Source organism: Neoarius graeffei, chromosome 22 (genome assembly GCF_027579695.1).
Source record: "Neoarius graeffei isolate fNeoGra1 chromosome 22, fNeoGra1.pri, whole genome shotgun sequence".
Lineage (NCBI taxonomy): Eukaryota > Metazoa > Chordata > Actinopteri > Siluriformes > Ariidae > Neoarius > Neoarius graeffei.
Window position 1 is genome coordinate 41,302,690 of NC_083590.1, and position 26,923 is coordinate 41,329,612.

General features: G+C 43.0%; 1 protein-coding gene across 1 annotated transcript in view; it reads right to left on the bottom strand.

Annotated features, from left to right (window-relative positions):
- The window catches only part of grb10a (growth factor receptor-bound protein 10a), a 154,954-nt gene that overhangs the window by 101,534 nt on the left and 26,497 nt on the right, over positions 1-26,923 (bottom strand). The window contains exon 5 of the mRNA XM_060904810.1: positions 25,459-25,594. Coding sequence (XP_060760793.1) covers positions 25,459-25,594 — 136 coding nt within the window. The remainder of the gene's footprint in view (positions 1-25,458; positions 25,595-26,923) is intronic.

A 26,923-nucleotide genomic window follows, 5' to 3' on the forward strand; every position in this document is an offset into this window, starting at 1 on the left:
TAACGAACATAGAGGTGTTACGAAGAGCTGGAACATCAACAATTGAGATCATGGTTCGTACCAACCGCCTTTGCTGGCTAGGCCATGTCTGTAGAATGCCAGACCATAGGATCCCCAAGCAGCTTCTTTTCAGAGAGCTTGTCAAAGGCAAAAGATCTTGGGGAGACCCAAAAAAAGAAAAAGAGGTGGAAGGATTGCATCAAAGAGGACCTCACCATATTTGGCCTCCAAGACAACTGGTACATCACCACAGCTGATCAGTCTGCATGGGGACAACAGATCCACAATGGAAAGTCCTTGTGTGAGACAAGACTACAACAGCATGCTGATGAGTGAAAAGAACGAAGCCACAGAAGAGCCACCCTTAATCAGAGATGAAGGGACCAGAAGAAGAAGAACACAACATTTCTATCAAGGTCCTCGTTACTCGTTACTATGAAGTGGTTTTGAAAGTGGATGTTTTTTTCTTTTCTTTTCTAAAACGTGATTGGATTTTTCAATGGTGACACTGAGACAGCCGATCAGTAATCACTAGGGTCATGTCACATCCATAGACTGGATAAAATCAAGATTAATTATTTCTCCACAGCATTATTTAACACGATCAGTTGATGGCAGAATGGAAGGAGGCGAGTCTTCTGGGGAATGCACACACTCAAGGCTATAGCTAGAACCCATGTTTCAGTTTTCTGAAAGGAATAAAGAGTCGTTTCATTTTAAATGTTTGCCTAAAATGGAGCACATGACAGCCTACAAAAACTTGCCATCTTACCTGCGGAAGCATACTGAGGTCTGTAAATGTTTTATTCCAAGAGAAAGCTTGCAGTGAAGTTTTATGTGCTTTTAGAGCTAGCGATAATGGTGCAATAGCTATGCAGTCTGCTTAGTCAAATGACTTTCTATGGATTTGCCCGCCAAGTTGCCATCGCCTTGTCGACGGCTAACGTTAACACATAGCTAGTTAACTTGGACACTGTTAGTTAGCATGTAAAAACGGAGTTACGCTCACATGAATAACATTAACTTATCTGAAGTCCTTTCATAAATGTTTTAGCATAATCTTGCCAAATAAACAAAATGTAGAAATGTTTCTTTTCTAGTAATGTTAGCTACCCAATATGATTTCAAGTTTGAAAAGAGTTTGCTAGCATGTCAGGTGGAGCTTCACTGACTAGCTAGCTTAACATTAAACCACTATGATTCCACAGGCAGATTCATATGTGCATGAATACACACACGCGTGTGCATGTTAGACCTGTGAGATGGACAGTATTGCACTAGTTAGTCACAACAAATTGCAGGAATTTTTTGTTTTGATGTCCGATGATGGTCTTGAATTTTTTTTGTCTTGCTTAAAGCAGTGTTGCTGTTGGGCAGTTATTAAGCTAGAAGTGTGGACCTGGGTTTTAAATAGGTTGGATTGTCATTTTTATTTTCTGAGCAAGCTGCATTTACAGCTATTCCACTGTCTTCCTGATTAAAATACACATACATGTGTGCACACACTGCCAGAGCTGGGTCAGAACACTACCATGCTGGAGAGGAGTGGAGAGGAGTGTTACAATTTAAAAAAAAAAAGAAAATGACAGTGGCTCTTTTTCAGTTCAGTTGTGTTCCATTTTGTAACATTCTACCAGGTGTTTATTCTACAGGTTCTAGAAGCTAGTCAGTGAATCCAGTTGGTTGCTTCAGAGGCATTAGGTTTTGTAAGCATTGTGGCAATAATGCAATAATGTGTTGACAGAAAATGTACTTTTAATACTGAAGTATTTTTAAAAGCATACACTTCAGTACTTTAACTGAAGTAAAAATTTGACTGGACAACTTTCACTTTGACCAGTGGGATCTGTACTTTGACTTAAGCATGTGTACTTTGTCCACATCTGTATGCCAAATGATCTTGTACTATTCTGTAAGAGTAACACAGAAGTTGAAAAGATAATGACTATCCTGAATGATACACGTTCAAGGTTTGGATTAACAATATCGTAATCAAAGACAAAGACCAAGGTCTTTAACAACAGCCATCTAGCAGAAATGCCATCTCTATTCTCAATTGGTGACAATGTTATTGAAAATGTGCGTGAATTCACATACCTTGGGCAATTGTTTAGCAATAAAGATGTTGGGAGTTACACTGAGCTGTGTATATCGAAAGCATCAGGTAAATTTAATGAATTAAGAAATGTCTTTAAAGATCACAAGATACAGTGGTGCTTGAAAGTTTGTGAACCCTTTAGAATTTTCTATATTTCTGCATAAATATGACCTAAAACATCATCAGATTTTCACACAAGTCCTAAAAGTAGATAAAGAGAACCCAGTTAAACAAATGAGACAAAAATATTATACTTGGCCAATTATTTATTGAGGAAAATGATCCAATGTTACATATCTGTGAGTGGCAAAAGTATGTGAACCTCTAGGATTAGCAGTTAATTTGAAGGTGAAATTAAAGTCAGGTGTTTTCAATCAATGAGGAGTGAGTGGGCACCCTGTTTTATTTAAAGAACAGGGATCTATCAAAGTCTGATCTTCACAACACATGTCTGTGGAAGTCTATCATGGCACAAACAAAGGAGATTTCTGAGGACCTCAGAAAAAAGCGTTGTTGATGCTCATCAGGCTGGAAAAGGTTACAAAACCATCTCTAAAGAGTTTGGACTCCACCAATCCACAGACAGACAAATTGTGTACAAATGGAGGAAATTCAAGACCATTGTTACCCTCCCCAGGAGTGGTCCACCAACAAAGATCACTCCAAGAGCAAGGCGTGTAATAGTTGGTGAGGTCACAAAGGACCCCAGGGTAACTTCTAAGCAACTGAAGGCCACTCTCACATTGGCTAATGTTAATGTTCATGAGTCCACCATCAGGAGAACACTGAACAACAATGGTGTGCATGGCATGGTTGCAAGGAGAAAGCCACTGCTGTCCAAAAAGAACATTGCTGCTCATCTGCAGTTTGCTAAAGATCACATGGACAAGCCAGAAGGAAAAATGTTTTGTGGACGGATGAGACCAAAACAGAACATTTTGGCTTAAATGAGAAGTGTTAAGTTTGGAGAAAGGAGAAAACTGCATTCCAGCATAAAAACCTTATCCCATCTGTGAAACATGTTGGTGGTAGTATCATGGTTTGGGCCTGTTTTGCTTCATCTGAGCCAGGACGGCTTGCCATCATTGATGGAACAATGAATTCTGAATTATACCAGTGAATTCTAAAGGAAAATGTCAGGACATCTGTCTATGAACTGAATCTCTAGAGAAAGTGGGTCATGAAGCACGACAACGACCCTAAGCACACAAGTTGTTCTACCAAAGAATGGTTAAAGAAGAATAAAGTTAAATGTTTTGAAATGGCCAAGTCAAAGTCCTGACCTTAATCCAATCGAAATGTTGCAGAAGGACCCGAAGCGAGCAGTTCATGTGAGGAAACCCACCAACATCCCAGAATTGAAGCTGTTCTGTACGGCGGAATGGGCCAAAATTCCTCCAAGCCGGTGTCCAGGACTGATCAACAGTTACTGGAAACGTTTAATTGCAGTTATTGCTGCACAAGGGGGTCACACCAGATACTGAAAGCAAAGGTTCACATACTTTTGCCACTCACAGATATGTAATATTGGATCATTTTCCTCAGTAAATAACTGACCAAGTATAATATTTTTGTCTCATTTATTTAACTGGGTTCTCTTTATCTACTTTTAGGACTTGTGTGAAAATCTGATGATGTTTTAGGTCATATTTATGGAGAAGTATAGAAAATTCTAAAGAGTTCACAAATTTTCAAGCACCACTGTAAATATGGGAACAAGAATGAAAATGTTGGAGGCATGTGTCTCCATACGGTACACAAACACTATATGTCGGTGAAGCTGACATGAAAAAACTAAACAGTTGTTGGATGGAGATGCTGAGAAACCTTGTTAAAGGAGGTTGGGCTACGCGTCCAACATCAGAAGGAGCGGAAGAAGAGGAATTCAGTCCAAAATACAGAAATGAAGACATCCTTGCCATCACCAAATCAAAACACCTTGAAAATGCTGTGAGAGGACAATACCTGAAATATATTGGACATGTATGTTGCGGCTCCAATACTATGATGAGAAAGAAAATGTTGCTTGCCAACTCCAAGAAACCATACCATCGTGATCCATGTTTAAATCCAATATTTCTAAGATGCTGAAAGTGTCGATTGAACAAGCAAAGAGAGACGCAAGTGAAATCTGGTTTCGCCGCACTGATTCAGAAGCAATATGGCAATGCGACTCCGTGGCAGCAAGATTGCTGAAGGAGGATTTGACATTAACAGTAACAGTAGCTCCCTCATGTCTGTGTTACCTTCTGGTGCTCCCTTTTAGTTATGCCGTCATAGTTAGTCTTGTTGGTCAACAGGGTGCCGGTGGAAAGTGTGCTACTGTTGTGTCAAAATAGAGAAGGAGAAAGAGAGGGGGGAGGTGTGTTAGGAGAGAGCATGAAAGATGGAAGGGAAGGAGCTTAGAATTGAAGGTAGGTACACTGAATGTGGGAACACTGACTGGCAGAGCAAGAGAGTTAGCAGGTATGATGGAAAGGAGGAAGTTGTACATTTTGTGTGTGCAGGAGACGAGGTGGAAAGGAAGCAAGGCCAAGAACACTGGAGATGGATGCAAGTTGTTTTATTATGGAGTTGATGGAAAGAGAAATGGTGTTGGTATTGTTTTGAGGGGAGAGTTGGTCAACAGTGTGATTGATGTGAAGAGGGTGTCAGATAGAGTGATAGGCATGAAGTTGGAGATTCAAGGAGTGGTAATCAATGTTGTGTGTGCGCACACCCCAGAGGTTGGATGTGAGAATGAAGAGAAAGAGTCTTTCTGGGAAAAGATGGATGAAGTGGTAGAAAGTATACCGAGGGAGGAGCACGTGCTGATAGGAGCAGATTTCAAGGGACATGTTGGTGGGGGGGGGGGGGGGGGGGGGCGCGGCACAGTGGTGTAGTGGTTAGCGCTGTCGCCTCACAGCAAGAAGGTTCTGGGTTTGAGCCCCATGGCCGGCGAGGGTCTCTAAATTGACCGTAAATTGACTCTAAATTGACCGTAGGTGTGAATGTGAGTGTGAATGGTTGTCTGTGTCTATGTGTCAGCCCTGTGATGACCTGGCGACTTGTCCAGGGTGTACCCCGCCTTTTGCCCGTAGTCAGCTGGGATAGGCTCCAGCTTGCCTGCGACCCTGTAGAACAGGATAAAGCGGCTAGAGATAATGAGATGAGATGTTGGTGAGGGAAACAGAGGAGATGAGGATGTGATGGGCAGACAGGGTGTAAGAGAGAGAAATGTGGAAGGGCAAATGGTGGTTGATTTTTCAAAGCAGGTGAATTTGGCAATAGTCAATACATACTTTGAGAAGAAAGAGCAGCACAGGGTGATGTTTAAGAGTGGAGGAAGATCTACACAGGTGGACTACATACTCTGCAGAAGGGGTAACCTGAAGGAGATTGGAGACTGTAAAGTGATGGCAGGGGAGAGTGTAGCTAGACAACATCAAGTGGTCGTGTGCAGGATGAGCTTGAAAGTGAAAAAGAGGAAGCGTGAAATAGTGGAGCTGAAGATTAAGTGGTGGAAACTAGAAGAGGTTGAACATCAGAAGGAGTTTAGGGAAGAAATGAGACAAGCATTGAGTGGTCATGGAAGTCTGCCAGAAGATTGGAATACTACTGTTGTACTAGTAAGAGAGGCAGCAAGGAAGGTGCTAGGGTGGTCATCGGGAAGGAGGAAGGAAGACAAGGAGACATGGTGGTGGAACAAAGAAGTGCAGGAAATTATAAAAGAGAAGAGGCTAGCAAAGAATTGGGATGATCAGAGAGACGAGGAAAGCAGGCAGTAATACAGAGAGACGAGACAGAAGGCAAAAAGAGTGGTAGCGAAGGCGAAAGCAGATGCATACCAGGAGTTGCACGAAAGACTGGAGACCAAAGAAGGAAAGACCTGTACAGACTAGCTAGGCAGAGAAACAGGGAAGTGAGGGATGTACAGCAAGTAAGAGTGATGAAAGATGTAAATGGAAATGTGCTGACAAACAGAGAGTGTATTAAGAAGGTGGAAAGAGTACTTTGAGGATTTATTAAATGAGGAGAATCGAAGAGAGAAAAGGTCAGATTCATTGGAGACAGCAAATCAGGAAGCAGAGCTGGTTAGTAAGGATGAGGTGAGGGCAGCCATGAAAAGAATGAAGACTGGGAAAGCAGTCGGACCAGATGGTATCTCGATTGAGGCTTGGAGATGTTTGGGTGAGACGGCTGTGGAGTTCCTAACAAGATTGTTTAATAAGATCCTAGAGAATGAGAAGATGCCAAATGAATGGAGAGTGTGCTAGTCCCAATATACAAGACTAAGGGAGATGTACAGAACTGGAGTAATTACAGAGGAATAAAATTGATGAGCCACACCATGAAGCTATGGGAAAGGGTATTGGAGGCGAGATTGAGAAGAGAGGTAGCAATCTGTGAACAGCAGTACGGGTTTATGCCAAGGAAGAGCACGTCGGATGCAATTTTTGCTTTAAGAATGTTAATGGAGAAGTACAGAGAAGGCCAGAGAAAGCTACATTGCGTGTTTGTAGACCTGGAGAAGGCATACGATAGAGTGCCGAGAGATGAGTTATGGTAAATTGTATGAGAAAGAGTGGAGTGAATGAGAAGTATATTAGAGTGGTGTGTTCTCACATGTATGAGAACAGTGAAACAGCAGTGAGGTGAGCAGTTGGAACAACTGAATGGTTCAGGGTGAAGGTGGGATTCCATCAAGGATCTGCTTTGAGTCCTTTTTTGTTTGCCATAGTGATGGATAGCTTGACGGACGAAGTGAGGCAAGAGTCACTATGAAACATGATGTTTGCGGATGATATTGTGATATGTGGTGAAAGTAGAAAGGAGGTTGAGTTGGGTTTGGAGAGATTGAGGTATGCATTGGAACAAAGAGGAATGAAGGTGAGCAGGAGCAAAATAGAATACATGTGCATCAATGAAAATGGGGATGAGAGTGTAGTAAAGATGCAAGGAGTAGACAAAGAAAGTTGGTGAATTCAAGTACCTGGGGTCAACTGTGCAAGAAAATGGGGGCTGCGATAGTGAGGTAGAGTGGAGCAGTTGGAGAAGGATTTCGGGAGTCATTTGTGATAGGAAAGTCCCAGCAAAAGTGAAAGGTAAGATGTATAAGACAGTAGTGAGACCAGCTGTGATGTATGGATTGGAGACCATACCCTTAACGAAGAGACAGGAGGCAAAGTTGGAGGTGGCGGAGTTGAGGATGTTAAGGTTTGAGATGGGAGTGATGAGGTTGGACAGGATAAGGAACGAGCACATCAGAGGGACAGCACATGTGGAGAGCTTGGGAATTAAGCTAAGAGAGATAAGACTGAGATGGTATGGGCACATCCTGAGAAGAGATGCAGAGCATGTGGGAAGGAGAATGTTGAGGATGGAGCTGCCAGGCAAACGAAAACGAGGAAGGCCAAAGAGGAGATACATGGATGTGGTGACAGAGGACATGAAAGTGGCAGGTGTGGTAGAGAAGGATGTGGAAGACAGGGAGCAATGGAGACGAAAGATCTGCTGTGGCGACCCCTAATTGGGATCAGCCAAAAGAAGAAGTAGTTAGTCTTGCTGGAGTTCCTGCTTGCACTCAACACACAATATACACTATTCTTAACCATTACATGACAATGGGCATGCCTACCAACCTGTGTTTCTCTCTCTCTCTGCCGAGCTATAACTACTACTCCTGTGATACCAGTGATGCTGACTTCTCCTGCTCTCCAGACCTGTGACCTACTTCTGTCTGGAGTTCTCATCACTTGGCCCCATATGTACAGCCTAAAGATACACTTAGAAGATGGCTCTGGACAATTGATACAAACAGGTTTGCTCTGATGCCTTAGGATGAGCAATCAATAACCATGATAACTTTAGGACTGCAGCTGTCATGAACAGCTTGCACTCAAGTCTCCATCAATGAAGAGTTGATAACGTCAACAAAACAGACTTCATATATGATGAATTTCTTGGTTTCACAGTTATACTTTGTGACCATATAGGCTAGAGTTAGAGAAGCAAGTTATTTATAAATCATGCAAAAGTTTGGATAGACCTTCTAATTCAATGGTCACTTCGCGTGTAGACTCCTCTGTGTTGGTAAACGACATTACAGAGACTAAACTTTTGTTCCAACACATAAGGACTTGGACTAACCCGAATTTTCACTGGCTTACTCCAGTCCTGGTCAAGGAATGACCCTCTGCTTCTGGCATGTGACTTGACTGGATTGTCGTTAACCGGAACCTCCCCCCATCTTTGTTTAACATATGTAAAGTCACGTGCCAGCCAGTTGAAAATTCGGGTTAATCCAAGTCCTTGTGAGTTGGAACAAAAGTTTAGTCTCTATAAATCAATGGTCACTTCATGTCTTAAAGTAATGATGGATGTCATTTCTCTTTACTTAGTTGAGCGGTTCTTGACATAATACGGATTACTACAGTTGTGGAATAGGGCTATTTACTGTATTATTATTATTTACTATGTCTGTGCACCTTACCTTACCTTGCAATAATTCATAATGTGTAATATTTTATCTTATAATGTGACTCTCTCGTGCAATAATTTATAATGTGACTGTCTCTGTGCAATACTTTATATGTGCAATACCTCACTCCATAATGTGTAACACAACACATACACCTCAGACTGTGCACCTTACCCCCCTTACACCCCCCCTTTTTTTCTTCCCCCCCTTCCTCTCTCTCTCTCCCTCTCTACACGATGTTTGCACTGTTAGTGGAGATGCTTTAATCTCATTGTACATGTGTATAGTGACAATAAAGGCATTCTATTCTATTCTATTTACCATTTCATGGTCTCAAACACATTAAAGCCAAACAAAACCCTTGGTCCAGACTTCATTTGCCGATCACGGCAAGTGCCCAGATGTACCGCTCACACTTTTTAATTCAAAATAAAACTTTATAACAACAATTTATCTATTTTAAAAGTTGTGATATTGCCAAGAATATGCTTCCCTGGGTGCGGCCATTCGCACTGAAACCGGATATCTGCTTGTGACGTAGTTTACCAAGTAGCACACCGTTTACCTTCGTAACATAGAGCCATCTAATAAGAAGCTTTGTGTAATGACATTGTTAGAAACAGGGCTACAGTAGGAGTCCATGTCTGTACCTTGGGGGAAAATCTCCATTAACGTAACCCCTATAGTTCATTATTAAACCTCAAGGTAACAGTGTAGGGTGGTACGGTGGTGTAGTGGTTAGCACTGTCACCTCACAGCAAGAAGGCTCTGGGTTTGAGCCCAGCAGCCGACGGGGGGCCTTTCTGTATGGAGTTTGCATGTTCTCCCCATCTCTGCGTGGGTTTCCTTCGATTTCCTCCCACAGTCCAAAGACATGCAGTTTAGGTTAATTGGCAGCTCTAAATTGACCGTAGGTGTGAATGAGTGTGTGAATGGTTGTTTGTCTCTATGTGTCAGCCCTGTGGTGGTCTGGTGACCTGTCCAGGGTGTACCCCAGCTTGCCCGCGACCCTGCACAGGATAAGCGGTTACGGATAATGGATGGATGGTAATAGTGTACCTTTTTAGTGATAAAAAAGGTACATATATGTTCCCAAGCAGTATATAAAGGGTACAACTAAGTATCTTAGAGGGTACTGCCCCAGTGACAAGCCATTGTACCCCTAAAGGTACAGCAATGTACTTTATTTTCTGAGAGTGTATGTTAATCTTACTGCTAACAAAATACTCGAATCAACAGACAACTTTTGGGAAGTGTAGATCTAATTTGCTTAGATAACACATGCACAGTACTGACACAGATACTAGTAAACAATGGCCATTGTCATAGCACAAACGCATTTCTTTCTGTCAAAAAAAGGTTGCTATTCTCAGTGAATGAAAACAAACAAAAGCATGTCACATAAAAATATAAGGCAAAATATATTTTTTTGAAAACAAAAAACAAAACACTGCTAGTAGCCAGTGATGGAACGTTTACAGGTGGGAAAATTACCAGATGCTGGCAGTTACTGACAGCGCTGCTATGTCTGGGATTTAGATAGCTTATGCATGTAAGCTTGGCCAAGTGCATTTGACAGACTGCATTACGGTTATGGAAGAATCTGAATTATTGCTCACCTTACTTCCTTTATTTTTTTCATGTTGCTGTAATTTTTTTTCCCCACGTGAAGTATTCCGCCATGAAGCGGTCTTTGTAAACCACCTTGTGCCAGCCAAAACAAAAATTTGTCCACAGTATAACCAGTGCTGATGAAATGCAGCCACTTCGCCACTTGTAATATCCAATTGTAAAAGTAGCATCCTTTGTAGGATTGGGGATGACAAAAATTATTTCCATTTGCAATGATCAGGCTTTTTTTTTTTTTTTTACACACATAAATGGTTGACACTTGGGCATCTTCAGGGTTGTTTACAACAATTTAGAAGTGATGTATCCACTCATAGGGCTAGGTAAGTCATGTGGTGTGTAAATTACATCACAATCTTAGATTCTCTCATATAATTTGTACTCAGAGCACCATATCTGTACTTTGGAGAAAGTAAGATGGCAGCACCAAGGGAAGCTTCATTTTAAAAGAAAAACAAACAATCTGTACACAGTATACGAGTACAAATATGAACAAGTGAACACTCAAACACATCTTGTATGGATATTATCTGTCATTACAAAGGAGCTTACTTTTGGGGGATTTTTTGGCTTTAAGAAGGCAAGAAACTCGTCCACTAATTAACTTTCAATGAGCCACACCTGTTAATTGAAAATCATTCTTGGTGACAACCTCATGAAGCTGGTTAAGATAATGCCAATAGTGTGCAAAGCATTATCAAGGTAAACACTGGCTACTTTGAAGAATCTAAAATGTGAAACATTTTGTTTAACACTTTGTTTACCACATAATTCCATATATGTTCCATATGTTATTTTATACCTTTGATTTCTTCAGTATTGTTCTCCATCCATCCATTATCCATAACCGCTTATCCTTTGCAGGGTCGTGGGCAAGCTGGAGCCTATCCCAGTTGATCATGGGTGAGAGGCGGGGTACACCCTGGACAAGTCGCCAGGTCATCGAAGGGCTGACACATAAAGGCCAAGTTTACATTAGACCGTATCTGTCTCGTTTTCTTCGCGGATGCACTGTCCGTTTACATTAAAACGCCTGGAAACGGGAATCCGCCAGCGTCCACGTATTCAATCCAGATCGTGTCAGCTCCGGTGCTGTGTAAACATTGAGAATACGCGGATATGCTGTGCTGAGCTCTAGCTGGCGTCGTCATTGGACAACGTCACTGTGACATCCACCTTCCTGATTCGCTGGCATTGGTCATGTGACACGACTGCTGAAAAACGGCGCCGACTTCCGCCTTGTATCACCTTTCATTAAAGAGTATAAAAGTATGAAAATACTCCAAATACTGATGCAAATACTGCCCATTGTGTTGTTATGATTGTCTTTAGGCTTGCCATCCTTCCACTTGCAAGTGGTAAGTGACACGCATGCCCGATATGCACTGGGATCACACACACAGCGGCTCAGTCCCGAATTACTGCTCGTGCACTTCACTCGCGCGCTCTGTGAGCTGCGCAGGGCCGGAGTGCGCACCCTCCAGAGGGCATTCGCTGTTCAGGGCGGAGTGATTTGGAGCGCAGGACGCCTGCGGAGCCGAGTGTATCCGTGTATTGGTGTTGCTGTGTGCAGGCGAATCGTGTATTGGTGTTGCTGTGTGCATGTTAATCGTTTTAAAAACGTTAATCTGATGATCCGCTGATACGGTCTAATGTAAACCCCACCAAAGACAAACAACCATTCACACCTACGGTCAATTTAGAGCCACCAATTAGCCTAGCCTGCATGCCTTTGGACTGTGGGGGAAACCCACACAGACAGAACATGCAAACTCCACACAGAAACTCCTCAGCCATTGGGCTTGAACCCAGAACTTTCTTGCTGTGAGGCAACGGTGCTAACCAGTACACGACCATGCTGCCCCTCAGTATCGTTCTACAATGTAGAAAATAATCAAAACACAGAAAACCCTATGAATGAGTAGAGTAGGGGTGTAAAAACTTTGGACTGGTACTATACATCTCCACAAATTATTTCTGGGAATAGTGTTCTGTTGTGTTTCCAAGTTCAGTTGACCTTGATGTCTCCGCCAGTCATTTTCTTTCTGATAAATGTGCTTTGTAGGAGGTATTTGATGATAAATAAAAGGGTGTGGTTAATGAGGTGATTGACAGTTTTGGACAAGACCAGAGTCTGAAAATGCACGCATTTTCCAACACAGACCTGAAGCTGTTGACAATTCTGTAGCAAAGCCAGGAACGTTGAGTTCCGCTGTTACTTATTCTTGTTGATTTTGATGTCCAAGCTAGCTTGCTATACTGATATTATAACTAGCAAAACAACATCAGTGAACAAAAACCAAGGCAGCTAACTTCCGCAAAATTTCAGAACAATTTATTGATTGCATGGCCTTAGCTAACAAGCCAAGTCGCTGGGTAAGTTTAGACATCACTCCTTTTTACACAAACTGCACCAACAAAATGAGGAGCACTGAAGAGCACTTCTCCATTCAGATGGGTGACTTACTGCAGGTGTCAGAACTGGATGAACATTATATGGAGAGCAGTGATTTTTTTTTCCTCAAAAATGTTGACTGCTGTTTACCAGTACATTTTTCAGTTAGTACTGTATATTTGCAATTTTTATCTTTCTGAGGGTGGCACGGTGGTGTAGTGGTTAGCGCTGTCGCCTCACAGCAAGAAGGTCTGGGTTCGAGCCCCGTGGCCAGCAAGGGCCTTTCTGTGCGGAGTTTGCATGTTCTCCCCGTGTCCGCGTGGGTTTCCTCCGGGTGCTCCGGTTTCCCCCACAGTCCAAAGACATGCAGGTTAGGTTAACTGGTGACTCTAAATTGACCGTAGGTGTGAATGTGAGTGTGAATGGTTGTCTGTGTCTATGTGTCAGCCCTGTGATGACCTGGCGACTTGTCCAGGGTGTACCCCGCCTTTCGCCCGTAGTCAGCTGGGACGGGCTCCAGCTTGCCTGCGACCCTGTAGAAGGATAAAGCGGCTAGAGATAATGAGATGAGATCTTTCTCTAGCAATGCTAAAATCAATATACCTGCAAAAATTATACAACCACAGTTTTACATATTAATTAATAACACGGTCACTTGCCACTTTGAGTTATGCCAGCCTTACACTTAATTTTTTGTTTCGCTGTCGCGGACAAATTTCCAACGTCGGAATAAAATCATGAGAGTTTTGCTAGAGTTGGCGTGTTCCCATGATCTTGATTATTTGGTGTAAAGTGTTCAAGATAGCCGTCTTAGGTCAGTCTTTTTCTCGTCTTGACATTCCAATAAAATCAACCGTGTTTAACATTATCATAAGTTTTTAGTCTTGGCTTACGCCAATAGTGATGTTGACATTACCAACAACCAATAAGTGACATCTCTCCAGCACCAAACAGGAAGCAGCAAAGCAGGTACAGGAACATCTCTCCAAATAAATCTAGTTGCAGTCTTGCAAATAGTGACCCTGCAAGATCTGCAGTCTTTGCAAAATCATAGTCTGTGACTAAAGACTCTGTGACTAACGACACATTGTCTTTGGTTGTGACAGACTTTAGTCTTTTGAAAGTCTTTTCAGAGTCTTTCAAAGTCTTCTAGTGTATACTTAGTATTAAGTTGTGCTTCGGGTATTTCACAGTCTGCACGCTCCTGACATGAACAAGTACCATGTCCATCACCAATATTGACGGGTGAGAGAAGGGCCTGCTGTCTGACCCGCTGCATCTACTGCACATGCTTGGGCTCCAAGGTCTCTACAGATCAGACTCTGGCTCTGATTTTTGCAAGATGATCAGTTTCATCCAAAAAAAAGGTTTCAAACCTGCAAAATGGAAGGTACAGTAAATGGAAACATGTTGTCCAAATTCAAACAAACTCAAACTTTTTCATCATGAACACTTGACCCATAACAAGCTTCCAAAGTCAACATCCATCCATCCACTGCTCTAGTTAAGAAAGAAAACTTATGTTGAAACAAATATTGTTTACGAATGTTGCTCATTTTATAAATAGATAGAAAGCTAATTAAAGCCGCAAGCGGCCTCGACGGGCCCTCGCGCCAGCGGCCAAGGGGGGCGGGGGCATGCGTCCCCGCGAAAAACCTTCCACAGCTTCTTCGGCAAGAGACATTACCACAAGGTAGTGGTGTGAAGGAAAAGCATTATGGAATTATTTACCAAAAACCCGTGTTGGAGCAATTGCGTCGGCCAAAAACAGCGCCCCCCATGGACGAAAATTCCCAAAATGTGGTAGACATGACATGGGAGGTAGTAAGAGGGTGGCCGTGAAGTTTGACCAAATTTGAGGAAAGATTGTATTTTTTGCCCACAAATAGCGCCCCCAGTGGCGACATATCACAGAAATTGGGTAACATGTCAGAAGCCCAATGAGTGATTTGCGTGTGAAGTATGAGCAGTTTTGAGCAATTAGAAGATTTGTTATGAATTTTTAAGCATGTAAAATTTTGCAGTGAAAATTGATTGACGTATAACTTCTGAACGGTTTATCCTACGTGAAACGTATTTAGAAACTTTTGTCAGCCATGTCTGTAGATCATGTGTATCAATTTTGGTGACAGTCCTATGAACGGTCTAGGAGGAGTTGCGCCGTGTTCGTGGCCATGCATTTCACACAAAAGTGAAATTACCTCACTTCCTGATGGGCGTGGCTAATGCATTGGCATTACATTTTTGTCCGGCTTAGTGAGATACATATGCGCACCAAATGGCATGCCACTACTACAAACTACATGGCAACCAGGCACCTTAATGCGGGAGGCCAAAATCACAACGAGTTAGGGGGCGCTATAGAGGCCCTGAGGCCCGCCTGGATCTGGGCTTCTGGTTCTCAGTAGCGGTGGCAGTCTACGAAAAAGGAGCCAAATTTCGTGCGTTGTCGACCATGGCAAGCGCCCCAATAAGGGTCTTGAAAAGAGTTTGCTTGGCAAGTTTGACAGATCAGAAGCTGCAATATCATTTTTGCCATAACCAGCACCCCCAGGGGCGAAAGTGCACAAAATTTGGTGTACATGTCAGGTGAGCTATGAAGAGTTTGCGAATGAAGTTTGATGATAATGGAGTAAATAGAAGATGAGATATAGATTTTTGAAGAATAAATTTTTTGGTTTTTCCCATGTCAGTAGGTGGCGCTATGCTGTACATGAGCGATTATGAGTTGGAAAAATAAGTGTCTACAACAGCAACGTACTATCACAAGGTAGTGGTGTGAAGCAAAAGCATCATGGAATTATTTACCAAAAACCCGTTTTGGAGCAATTGCGTCAGCCAAAAACAGCGCCCCGCATGGACGAAAATTTCCAAAAAGTGGTATACATGACATGGGAGGTAGTAAGAGGGTGGCCGTGAAGTTTGACCAAATTTGAGGAAAGATTGGAATTTTTGCCCACAAATAGCGCCCCCAGTGGCGAAATATCACAGAAATTGGGTAACATGTCAGAAGCCCAATGAGTGATTTGCATGTGAAGTATGAGCAGTTTAGAGCAATCAGAAGATTTGTTATGAATTTTTAAGCATGTAAAATTTTGCATCGAAAATTGATTGACGTAGAACTTCTGAACGGTTTGTCCTACGTGAAACGTATTTAGTAACTTTTGTCAGCCATGTCTCTAGATGATGTGTATCAATTGTGGTGACATTCCTATGAACGGTCTAGGAGGAGTTGCGCCGTCTTCGTGGCCATGCATTTCGCACAAAAGTGAAATTACCTCACTTCCTGTTGGGCGTGGCTAATGCATTGGCATTACATTTTTGTCCGGCTTCGTGAGATACATATGCGTACCAAATGGCATGCCACTACTACAAACTACATGGCAACCAGGCACCTTAATGCGGGAGGCCAAAATCACAACGACTTAGGGGGCGCTATAGAGGCCCGGAGCCACGGCCAAGTTTGGGCTTCTGGTTCTGAGTAGCGGTGGCAATTCTCGGAACTGGTGCCAAATTTCGTGCGTTTTCGCCCATGGCAAGCGCCCCGAAAATGGCCCAACAGCGGAGAAAAATAAAGAAGAAGACGGAAGAAGAAGAAGAAGACGGAAGAAGAATAATTAAAGCCGCAAGCGGCCTCAACGGGCCCTCGCGCCAGCGGCCAAGGGGGGCGGGGGCATGCGTCCCCGCGAAAGACCTTCCACAGCTTCCTCGGCAAGAGACATTACTCCCACAATGGCGACAAAGCACAGAATTGGACACATGGCAACAATAGGGTCTCGCACTGTACGGTGCTCGGGGCCTAATAATAAAAATAATAATAATAATCCTTCAAAAACAATAGGGTCTTGCACTGGACGGTGCTCGTGCCCTAATAATAATAATAATAACTAGAAACTATATGCCAAGCAGGCACCTTAATGCGAGAGGCAAAAATCACAACACGTTAGGGGGCGCTATAGAGGCCCTGAGGCCCGCCTGGATCTGGGCTTCTGGTTCTCAGTAGCGGTGGCAGTCTAAGAAAAAGGAGCCAAATCTCGTGCGTTGTCGACCATGGCAAGCGCCCCAATAAGGGTCTTGTAAAGAGTTTGCTTGCCAAGTTTGACAAATCAGAAGCTGCAATATCATTTTTGCCATAACCAGCACCCCCAGGGGCGAAAGTGCACAAAATTTGGCGTATATGTCAGGTGAGCTATGAAGAGTTTGCGTATGAAGTTTGATGACAAGTGAGTAAATAGAAGATGAGATATAGATTTTTCAAGAATAAATATTTTGGTTTTTCCCATGTCAGTAGGTGGCGCTATGCTGTACATGAGTGATTATGAGTTGGAAAAATAAGTGTCTACAACAGCAACGTACTATCACAAGGTAGTGGTGTGAAGGAAAAGAGGAAAGATTGGATTTTTTGCCCAAAAATAGCGCCCCCAGTGGCGAAATATCACAGAAATTGGGTAACATGTCAGAAGCCCAATGAGGGATTTGCTTGTGAAGTATGAGCAGTTTTGAGCAATTAGAAGATTTGTTATGAATTGTTGAGCATGTAAAATTTTGCACTGAAAATTGATTGACGTATAACTTCTGAACGGTTTATGCTACGTGAAACGTATTTAGGAACTTTTGTCAGCCATGTCTGTCGATGATGTGTATCAATTTTGGTGACATTCCTATGAACGGTCTAGGAGGAGTTGCGCCGTCTTCGTGGCCATGCATTTCGCACAAAAGTGAAATTACCTCACTTCCTGTTGGGCGTGGCTAATGCATTGGCATTACATTTTTGTCCGGCTTAGTGAGATACTTATGCGTACCAAATGGCATGCCACCACTACAAACTACATGGCAACCAGGCACCTTAATGCGGGAGGCCAAAATCACAACGAGTTAGGGGGCGCTATAGAGGCCCTGAGGCCCGCCTGGATCTGGGCTTCTGGTTCTCAGTAGCGGTGGCAGTCTAAGAAAAAGGAGCCAAATTTCGTGCGTTGTCGACCATGGCAAGCGCCCCAATAAGGGTCCTGTAAAGAGTTTGCTTGCCAAGTTTGACAAATCAGAAGCTGCAATATCATTTCTGCCATAACCAGCACCCCCAGGGGCGAAAGTGCACAAAATTTGGCGTACATGTCAGGTGAGCTATGAAGAGTTTGTGTATGAAGTTTGATGACAATTGAGAAAATAGAAGATGAGATATAGATTTTTGAAGAATAAATTTTTTGGTTTTTCCCATGTCAGTAGGTGGCGCTATGCTGTACATGAGCGATTATGAGGTGGAAAAATAAGTGTCTACAACAGCAACGTACTATCACAAGGTAGTGGTGTGAAGGGAAAGCATTATGGAATTATTAACCAAAAACCCGTTTTGGAGCAATTGCGTCGGCCAAAAACAGCGCCCCCCATGGACGAAAATTCCCAAAATGTGGTATACATGACATGGGAGGTAGTAAGAGGGCGGCCGTGAAGTTTGACCAAATTTGAGGAAAGATTGGATTTTTTGCCCAAAAATAGCGCCCCCAGTGGCGAAATATCACAGAAATTGGGTAACATGTCAGAAGCCCAATGAGTGATTTGCGTGTGAAGTATGAGCAGTTTTGAGCAATCAGAAGATTTGTTATGAATTTTTAAGCATGTAAAATTTTGCATCGAAAATTGATTGACGTATAACTTCTGAACGGTTTATCCTACGTGAAACGTATTTAGTAACTTTTGTCAGCCATGTCTGTAGATGATGTGTATCAATTTTGGTGACATTCCTATGAACAGTCTAGGAGGAGTTGCGCCGTGTTCGTGGCCATGCATTTCGCACAAAAGTGAAATTACCTCACTTCCTGTTGGGCGTGGCTAATGCATTGGCATTACATTTTTGTCCGGCTTAGTGAGATACATATGCGTACCAAATGGCATGCCACTACTACAAACTACACGGCACTCAGGCACCTTAATGCGGGAGGCCAAAATCACAACGACTTAGGGGGCGCTATAGAGGCCCTGAGCCCCGGCCAAGTTTGGGCTTTTGGTTCTGAGTAGCGGTGGCAAATCTCGGAACTGGTGCCAAATTTGGTGCGTTTTCGCCCATGGCAAGCGCCCCGAAAATGGCCCAACAGCGGAGAAAAATAAAGAAGAAGAAGAAGAAGAAGAAGAAGACGGAAGAATAATAATAGTGAACTCTTACAAGAACAATAGGGCCTTCGCCCTATAGGGCTCGGGCCCTAATAATAGTGAACTCTTACAAGAACAATAGGGCCTTCGCCCATAGGGCTCGGGCCCTAAATACCATGAGCTGGCCTAGTGGTTAGCGTGTCTGCTCCTCGACTGGGAGATTGCGAGATCTACTTATGCTTGGGTCATACCAAAGACCATCATAAAAACAGTACCATTTGGTGAGGCACACCGCAATACAAATGCAAGTAGGGACTCAAACTCTCGCGGTTACCGAAGGACCAGCCCCCCACTGTAAGTCCACCTATGTAATAGGTGAGAGGCCGAGGGCTATAGAAACGGAGATCAGCACCACCCGATGCGCCTTAAAGGGGAACCGAAGGCAATTTTTTTTTATCAAAATTCTATTTCTCTCATTTTATAAAATGTAGGAATACATTTCTGACAGCTATTTTGTCACTGCTATAGCAAGTTATGAGTGTTTGAAATATCCTATGTAATATATCAGTCCATATGTCAAAGCAATGGCTATAAACGAGATTCACTGAGACCTGTGCAAGACTTTATAGGATGGAAGTAAAACGTACAGCGGAAAAAAGTAACCAACATCTGCCAATGTCAAAAGACACGTGCGCCCTCCTTCGAATGCTGACGTAATCAAGCCGGAAGTTTTCCCTGTGTCCGAAATCGCTCCCTACTCACTATATACGGCACCATGTAGTGTGGACGCCATTTGGTAGTGCTGTCCAAAACCTTAGTGAGGATTATGTGGGAAATGTGCTCAGTATAATATGTATTTATCACAAAAATACATGCATGTATTTATTATTTTGAAAACCCACCAGCCACCTGATCTGGCACGTTTTAATTGTGCGACAGTAATGATGTAAATACCAGCGCGACGGACTGGTCTTTATCCTGACGTCTTTCCAACCCTTCTCTACTCCACGTTGGTTCGAAGTTGTATGGAATAATCTCCATGTCATGTACACAAGGGAGGCGGATGTATGTGCAGAAGTATACAGTTTAATAAAGTGCAGAATATTATATATATATATATATATATATATATATATATATATATATATATATATATATATATATATAAAAAATATATATAGTGAAACAATATATACACAGGCAAACAATCCAAAACGGTAGGCTAGATCAAAAACGAGAATACGGGCAAAAGGGCCGGTCGAGGCGCAAACGGTACATCAAAGGCTAAGCGAGGACAAGAACAAGAAACAGGCACAAGGATTGTCAAACAGGAAATCAAGACAACGGATAGAAAGGCTCGGTAATGCGTACATGCATATCATAATACTTCGCGATGCAAATGCATCAGCACAGTCCTTAAATAGGCAAACAAATAGTTCCTTAATTGAGCTCAGGTGCGCCTTGTTCACGGCACGCATGCTGGAATCCACTCGGCACGCGCGCAGCCCGAGGCGCGCCTTCAGGTGCACGCGCCACAGCGCGCAGGACTGACACTCCATTGCTGGTGAAGCTGGCAAATTTCTAAATTAATCTAAATTGGAATGATATGGCAATCTGGCTGCTGTGTGAACAGTTTTCAAAATGGCGGCGCTGACACTTCACGTTCGAAGTTTCGCACAAGTCTCGTGAAGATCACGCGGATAAGCAACGCCTGCCGTGGACCAAATAAACTACATTCAACATGGCTAAAACCTAAAAAGGCTGATAAGTGTAATATAATATGCCAATACGAGTCACGATATAAGGTTAATAAAACCCAAAAATGTCATTGAATAACACGTTAATTAAGAAATAAAGCAAGTTTAAAAATGACTTCAGTTCCCCTTTAACGGCCTGGTTAGTACTGGGACAGGAGACCACTTGGGAAGATCAGATCCTGGCATGGGAGGGACTTTGACTATCATCTCCTTTATTTAAATGCTCCACAGCATATTAGCTGTAGCGGACCACGGATGCTTCATCTTTAGAGTATGTTCCATGCTTTTAATTTATTGCTGTATCAACTCTGCCGCAGTCTCTGTGGGAGAAACCAAAAGACCACCAATTTACAGCTGGAGATATCGCTGCTTTTTAACCACACGTTCATGTAGACAGTTGGTTGTATAGTGAACATAATTGTTTGCAGACTTGCCTGTGCACTACGTGTGTTACTGGAGGATTCCACTAGAGTGCACACCAGAGAACTCAGACCATACAGAACTTGCATTTGCAAGCATGGATCTGCATGGCGACACGTCACATCCCCATACTGCCCCTACACCACCCCTACCGTTCGTGTGCATATTGCATCTTGCCAACACGTAGCATTCATTTCTGACAGTGTTGTAGTCAAGTCACTAAACCTCGAGTCCGAGTCCAATCTCAAGCCCCCAGTGTTCAAGTCCAAGTCATTAAAAAAAAAATCGAGTCGAGTCCACGATTGATCCGAGTCGAGTCCGAGAACAAGACTCCAACCGCACCATTTGACGGTGGCTGTTTTAACGCCATTAACATTAGTTTGTTCCTGAACATGATGTATGAACAAGTGAATGTTCATTGTCTTTGTCAGGGAGTGTGAAGTATTCTGTCAGAGATGGTTGGGAGATGGATGCAAGTGCAGAAGGTGTGTTTATTAATACAAGTAAAGACAGGTAAACAATCCAGAATGGCAGGCAAAATCGTAAAATGGTGAAATAGGCAATAGGTCGAGCGAGGCACAAACAGGCTATCGTAGACTCGGCAGAATCAAAGACGAGAAACAGCAAATCAGGGATCAGGAAACCAAACAAGGAAATAAGGCTTGATAACGTGTCAGCAACGCAGCTCAATACTTCACAAAGTAAGTGTGTTTTCACAGTTTTTATATCGGAGCGCTGACTGCACCTTAATCCTGTGCCGGTATGAGTCATTTATGATGCGTGCGCGAGAGTCCGCTTGGCACACGTGCTGTCCGGAGTGCACCCGAGAGTCTATCTGATGCATGCGCCAAGGTGCGCAGGTGTGATGCGCGTGCGTCAGATAGATAGATAATTAGTACAAAAATTAATGTAGATATAAATATCTTATGGCAAATTATTATGGCATGTTACAAAAAAATAAAGAAAAAATCCGAGTCCTCGTCTCCAATTTACGAGTCCGAATGCAGTTAATGCACGAGTCCGAGTCCAAGTCCGGGTCATCAGTGCTTAAGTCCAAGTCAAATCGTGAGTCCTTAAAATTAGGGCACAAGTCAGACTCGAGTACGACAAGCCTGATTTCTGAGGACATGAACAAATGATGTTCCAAACATATGCAGGATATGCGAGGTGGCCATCATGTGCACATAAATGTGTAGTTAAAAGCAACTATATCTCCACCTTTATCCTGACTGCTTCAATTAATTATCTGACAGGTAATTCATTTAATTGTAAACAATATTTATTTGCAGCAGTGCTTTCTTCCAATAAACACAAGTTCTCTGACATGGATGATACGGGTGTTCTTACAATGTTTGGTTAGACGCCAACAATCTTTGCCCAGACCATCTTTCTCAATGTTTTGAACACTGATATATGAACAAACAAGCTGACATTTAAGTGCTTCCTATGTACAAGTACATTCCAGTAAGCATATACAGTATCCATCCATCCATTTTCTTCTGCTTATCCGAAATTGGGTCGTGGTGGCAGCAGGCTAAGCAGGGTATTTCAGGCGTCCCTCTTCCCAGCAACACCTTCCAGTTCCTCCTGGGGGATCCCAAGGTGCTCCCAGGCCAGATGAGATATATAATCTCTCCAGTATGTTCTCGGTCTACCCCAAGGTCTCCTCCTAGTTGGACATGCTCGGAAAACCTCCAAAGGAAGGCACCCAGGAGGCATCCTAATCAGATGTCCAAACCACCTCAGCTGACTCCTTTCGACATGAAGGAGCAGCGGCTCAACTCCAAGATCCCTCCGGATATCTGAGCTCCTCACTCTATCTCTAAGGGTGAGCCCAGCCACCCTACGGAGAAAGTTCATTTCAGCCGCTTGTATCCACAATCTCATCCTTTCGGTCACTCCAGTATAAAGTCTTTTTTATTATTATGAAGAGGATATGTGTGGTGTACTGGGGATTGTGGGAAAAGAACAGATAGAGGATCAAGGAGGAAGGAAGGGTTAAGATGGTTGGCAGGGATGTGGAGGCACGCACAAAAACAAGCACGACATGCAGGCGTGTGAAAGGAAAACGACTCGCATCTCTTAAGGAAGTGCCTCCGCTCAAAGGATACTAAGGAAAGATATGTAGGAGGCTGAAGGTCAAAAGGAGACGGACATGTATTTGCACAGGATCTCAGCCCAATGCTGCAACGTTCTTGTGCACTTAGTTACGCAACATGATTACACATAATCTCAAGTGGTTTTGCGTGCTCTTTATCTTGCTTTCGAGAAAGAGAGAGTATTTTTCTATCAGCATGAGTGTATGGAGAAATATGCTCACAAATGATGGATGAACATATTGTTTATAGAAGCCATGCATCGAACCTCTGTGATGGTCACCAAGCCAAACCTGCGAGCCAAAAGCAGCATAATCTGTAAATACTCTCAATACACGGATCTGGTCCACTAAGTCTGAAAGATATAAAATGTTTAGGAACCAAGTTCGTGTATGCAAACAAACAAATACACACACATTTGTCCAAGTGTCCTTCGAAAGGACCTTCCTTCTACACCTACACCTAAATCTCAGTAACTTAATGGAAACATTTTGTCTCTTTTGAGTAATAAAAGATTGATTTACTGATTGAGTAAATCAGTAAAAAAAAAAAACCTGCAGGGTTTTGTAGAAATCAACCACTCAATCAATCAGTAAATCAATATGTAAATAAATAATGGGGCATTTTATTTGTGGGGACCCTCCACGTGTCCCTACAAGTCCAAAACTGCCATATACTCCTATCTTTGTGGGGATATTTGTTCCCTACCAAGATATAAAAACATGCCCAGACACATCCAAACACAACCAGAAAAAAAAACAACAAACACACACACACTATCAGGAAGAACCTTTTCTCACAGCTTGTTCCCAGCTCCATGAACTATTTATTTTGCCATTTCTCTTGGCAAGGAGTTATGTGAAACGATGTGTGCCAGACAATTGCTGTCTCCCCCCCCCAGACACACATACAAAAGTCAGACAATCCCTATTATTACCACAGGTGCATGCAGGGGTGCTGCCAGAAATTTTGGGCCCCATGAAAGATAAGAATTTTGGGCCCCCCAACTTTGCCCACCCTCGTCACAATTGCACTATTGTCATTATTTGACTTTTGATAGCCCATGGACCTTGAGTTTGTGACTTTGTTATTACATTTTATGTATTAACCTACCAGGGACTAGATGAAAACTGGTCAGTGACCAATTCTGGTGCATTTACAATCACAAATGAAAATTCAAGATTTTGCCACATGCCTTCTTGTGCTAGGACAATTGGTAGTGAAATGTGTGATGTGACTGCTAATAAATCATAGAAAAAGTTTTCTACCCAGCATCAAAATACCTATGGAAATCCCATGGATTGTTATGGATTGTGGATTGTGTTGTAACCTCTATCCCTCTTTTATGTGTGCTGCGCTTTCTCCAGCTCCTCAATTTGAAACCAATGGTTTAGAACGTGTGAACATTCCACACACGTAACCATGTCAAACACTTGACTGGTGCCCGTTATTAGCAACACTTTAATCTAGCAAACTGTATATGGCGCTCGCTCATTAGAAACTTCAATCCTAAAGCATTTATGGGTTGTATTGCTGCTCACCTCCTTCTCCAAAGGGGGGTTCAGTGGTTTGGTAGGGCGGAGGTCCCCCTGAGGCTGAATCTGTGAATATTTAGGGCACCCCTTTAGTTATGAAACTGGTTATTAGCACTAGTTATTAGCACCAGCATAACGTAATATTTCATCTTGTTTATCACACAAGTCAGTTCAGTTATTAAAATGGAAAAAATGTCACTGTACAAACTGTAAAAGTGTTCTCTTGATAGGCTAATCCAACCACGTTCATACTGTTCGTTTACCATTCGCTAATATTTTGAACACACGTGAGCGATAGCTACCTTTCTTTGGGAAAAACTGAGTGACCAGTTGCCTGCCTCTCCGGTCCCTCTCAGCTTTCAGCTGCCTTTCTTTACGTTTTTGACAGCCACTCTTCATATTTAGCAATCATAGACTGTACGCACTCCACTGCTGGCTGGCTAGCTGCTGCACCGCGACACAGCAGCAAGTAGCGTTGCACTGATCAGCACACAGATTTAACGTATCGCGCTTCTACCAGAACTGCACCGTACCATTTCACAAAAGGGGGAGGGTTAAATGACAATATGTTGAAGAACTCAAGAAATAGACAACCTTGTTCAATTAGCTCATTTTACCAGATGGAATATTGCATTGCTGTTATTTCAAAAGTCTTATTAAAATAATTAAAAGCATATTATCAGCCCCTTAAAGGGCCCCATGGCAGTGCTGGGCCCCTAGAATTGTTCTAACCTTTCCCCCCCTGGCGGCGCCCATGGGTGCATGTGTGTGTGAAAATGAGGGGAGAAAACAATGGTCAGAAATGTTGTTCAAAGTAAACAGTTGAAATAACTGACTTTACTTCAAGTGTGTGTGTGTGTGAGAGAGAGAGAGAGAGAGAGAGAGAGAGAGTGCGTTGGAATAACTGACTTTACGCCGTGTGTGTGTGTGTGTGTGTGTGTGTGTGTGTGTGTGTGTGTGTGTGTGTGTGAGAGAGAATCTTACGTGCACATCTGATGGCTGGGGCACTGAAGCAGCGCTGATTATTGGGGAATCTGCAGGGCTGCATAGCTCAGGGAAAGGGTTGGGAATGGCTGGCAGAGATGCAGGGCGAACCTGCTGCTCCTCTTGCTGTAGCCTCCTACAGGGGGAAACCCACACACACACACCATTCAAATCCATTAATTCACTTTATGCTTCATTTCAGTTTGCGATTCCAATCGGTTTGCTATTACAGTCTATTCAAATTCCCTATTTCATGATCTCAGGGTTGTTGTTTAATTTTTTTTTTTTGTCTTTGTTTCCTTCATGGGGCGGCACGGTGGTGTAGTGGTTAGCGCTGTCGCCTCACAGCAAGAAGGTCCTGGGTTCGAGCCCCGGGGCCGGCGAGGGCCTTTCTGTGTGGAGTTTGCATGTTCTCCCCGTGTCCGCATGGGTTTCCTCCGGGTGCTCCGGTTTCCCCCACAGTCCAAAGACATGCAGGTTAGGTTAACTGGTGACTCTAAATTGACCGTAGGTGTGAATGTGAGTGTGAATGGTTGTCTATGTCTATGTGTCAGCCCTGTGATGACCTGGCGACTTGTCCAGGGTGTACCCCGCCTTTCGCCTGTAGTCAGCTGGGATAGGCTCCAGCTTGCCTGTGACCCTGTAGAACAGGATAAAGCGGCTAGAGATAATGAGATGAGATGTTTCCTTCACCTAAATAAGAAATGACACTTTCAGATTCTCTCGAATACAAACAGAATATATGAATGAAGCTGGAAATGTAGTTAAACAGCTCTCCGTCCTCAGCGGAGCCAAAAGCATGACAGTAGGTTCATGCACTCGCATGGTGTCACATGGAGTTTTGTAAATGTAGATCTGCATTTGTTGATCTAGATCAGAAAGGCTGGGAATAAACGCAGGCCCTGTTCTGGCAAAGAAATCAAGGCACAGCCTGACAAAGAAATGAAGCCTGGAGTTCATTGAGAAGTCAGAGAGAGAGAGAGAGAGAGAGAGAGAGAGAGGTGTGAGCAAGCGTGCAAGTGTGCATGCGTGTGTGTCAGAAACCTCTAAGTGAACTCATCATGATGTGTGTGGGTGTAAGACCCCGCTGCCAGAGCGAGTGAAAAAGACACCAGGGAGAGAAAGAGAAACGTGATTTGCAGAACAAGGACAGCGAAACAGGGAAGAAGCAAGACGGAAATATTACACAACGCAACACATAATCAGGAACATAAACACATACGAATTATAACTGACTCCAAAGAGCTGGAAAAAAAAAAACTCAATTGGGAATTTGTTATTTTTATGTATGACAACACATTAAATTCTTCGTCTTTGTCGTCTGTCATTTGTTCTTGTGTCACTATCCGCTGACGCAAGTACGAGGTAAGAGAGATGGACAGAGATAGAGATCACTAAAATAGAGATTTAGTTTCCTTGTGGAACTACAGTCAAGCCCATAAGTATTTGGACAGTGAAATGATTT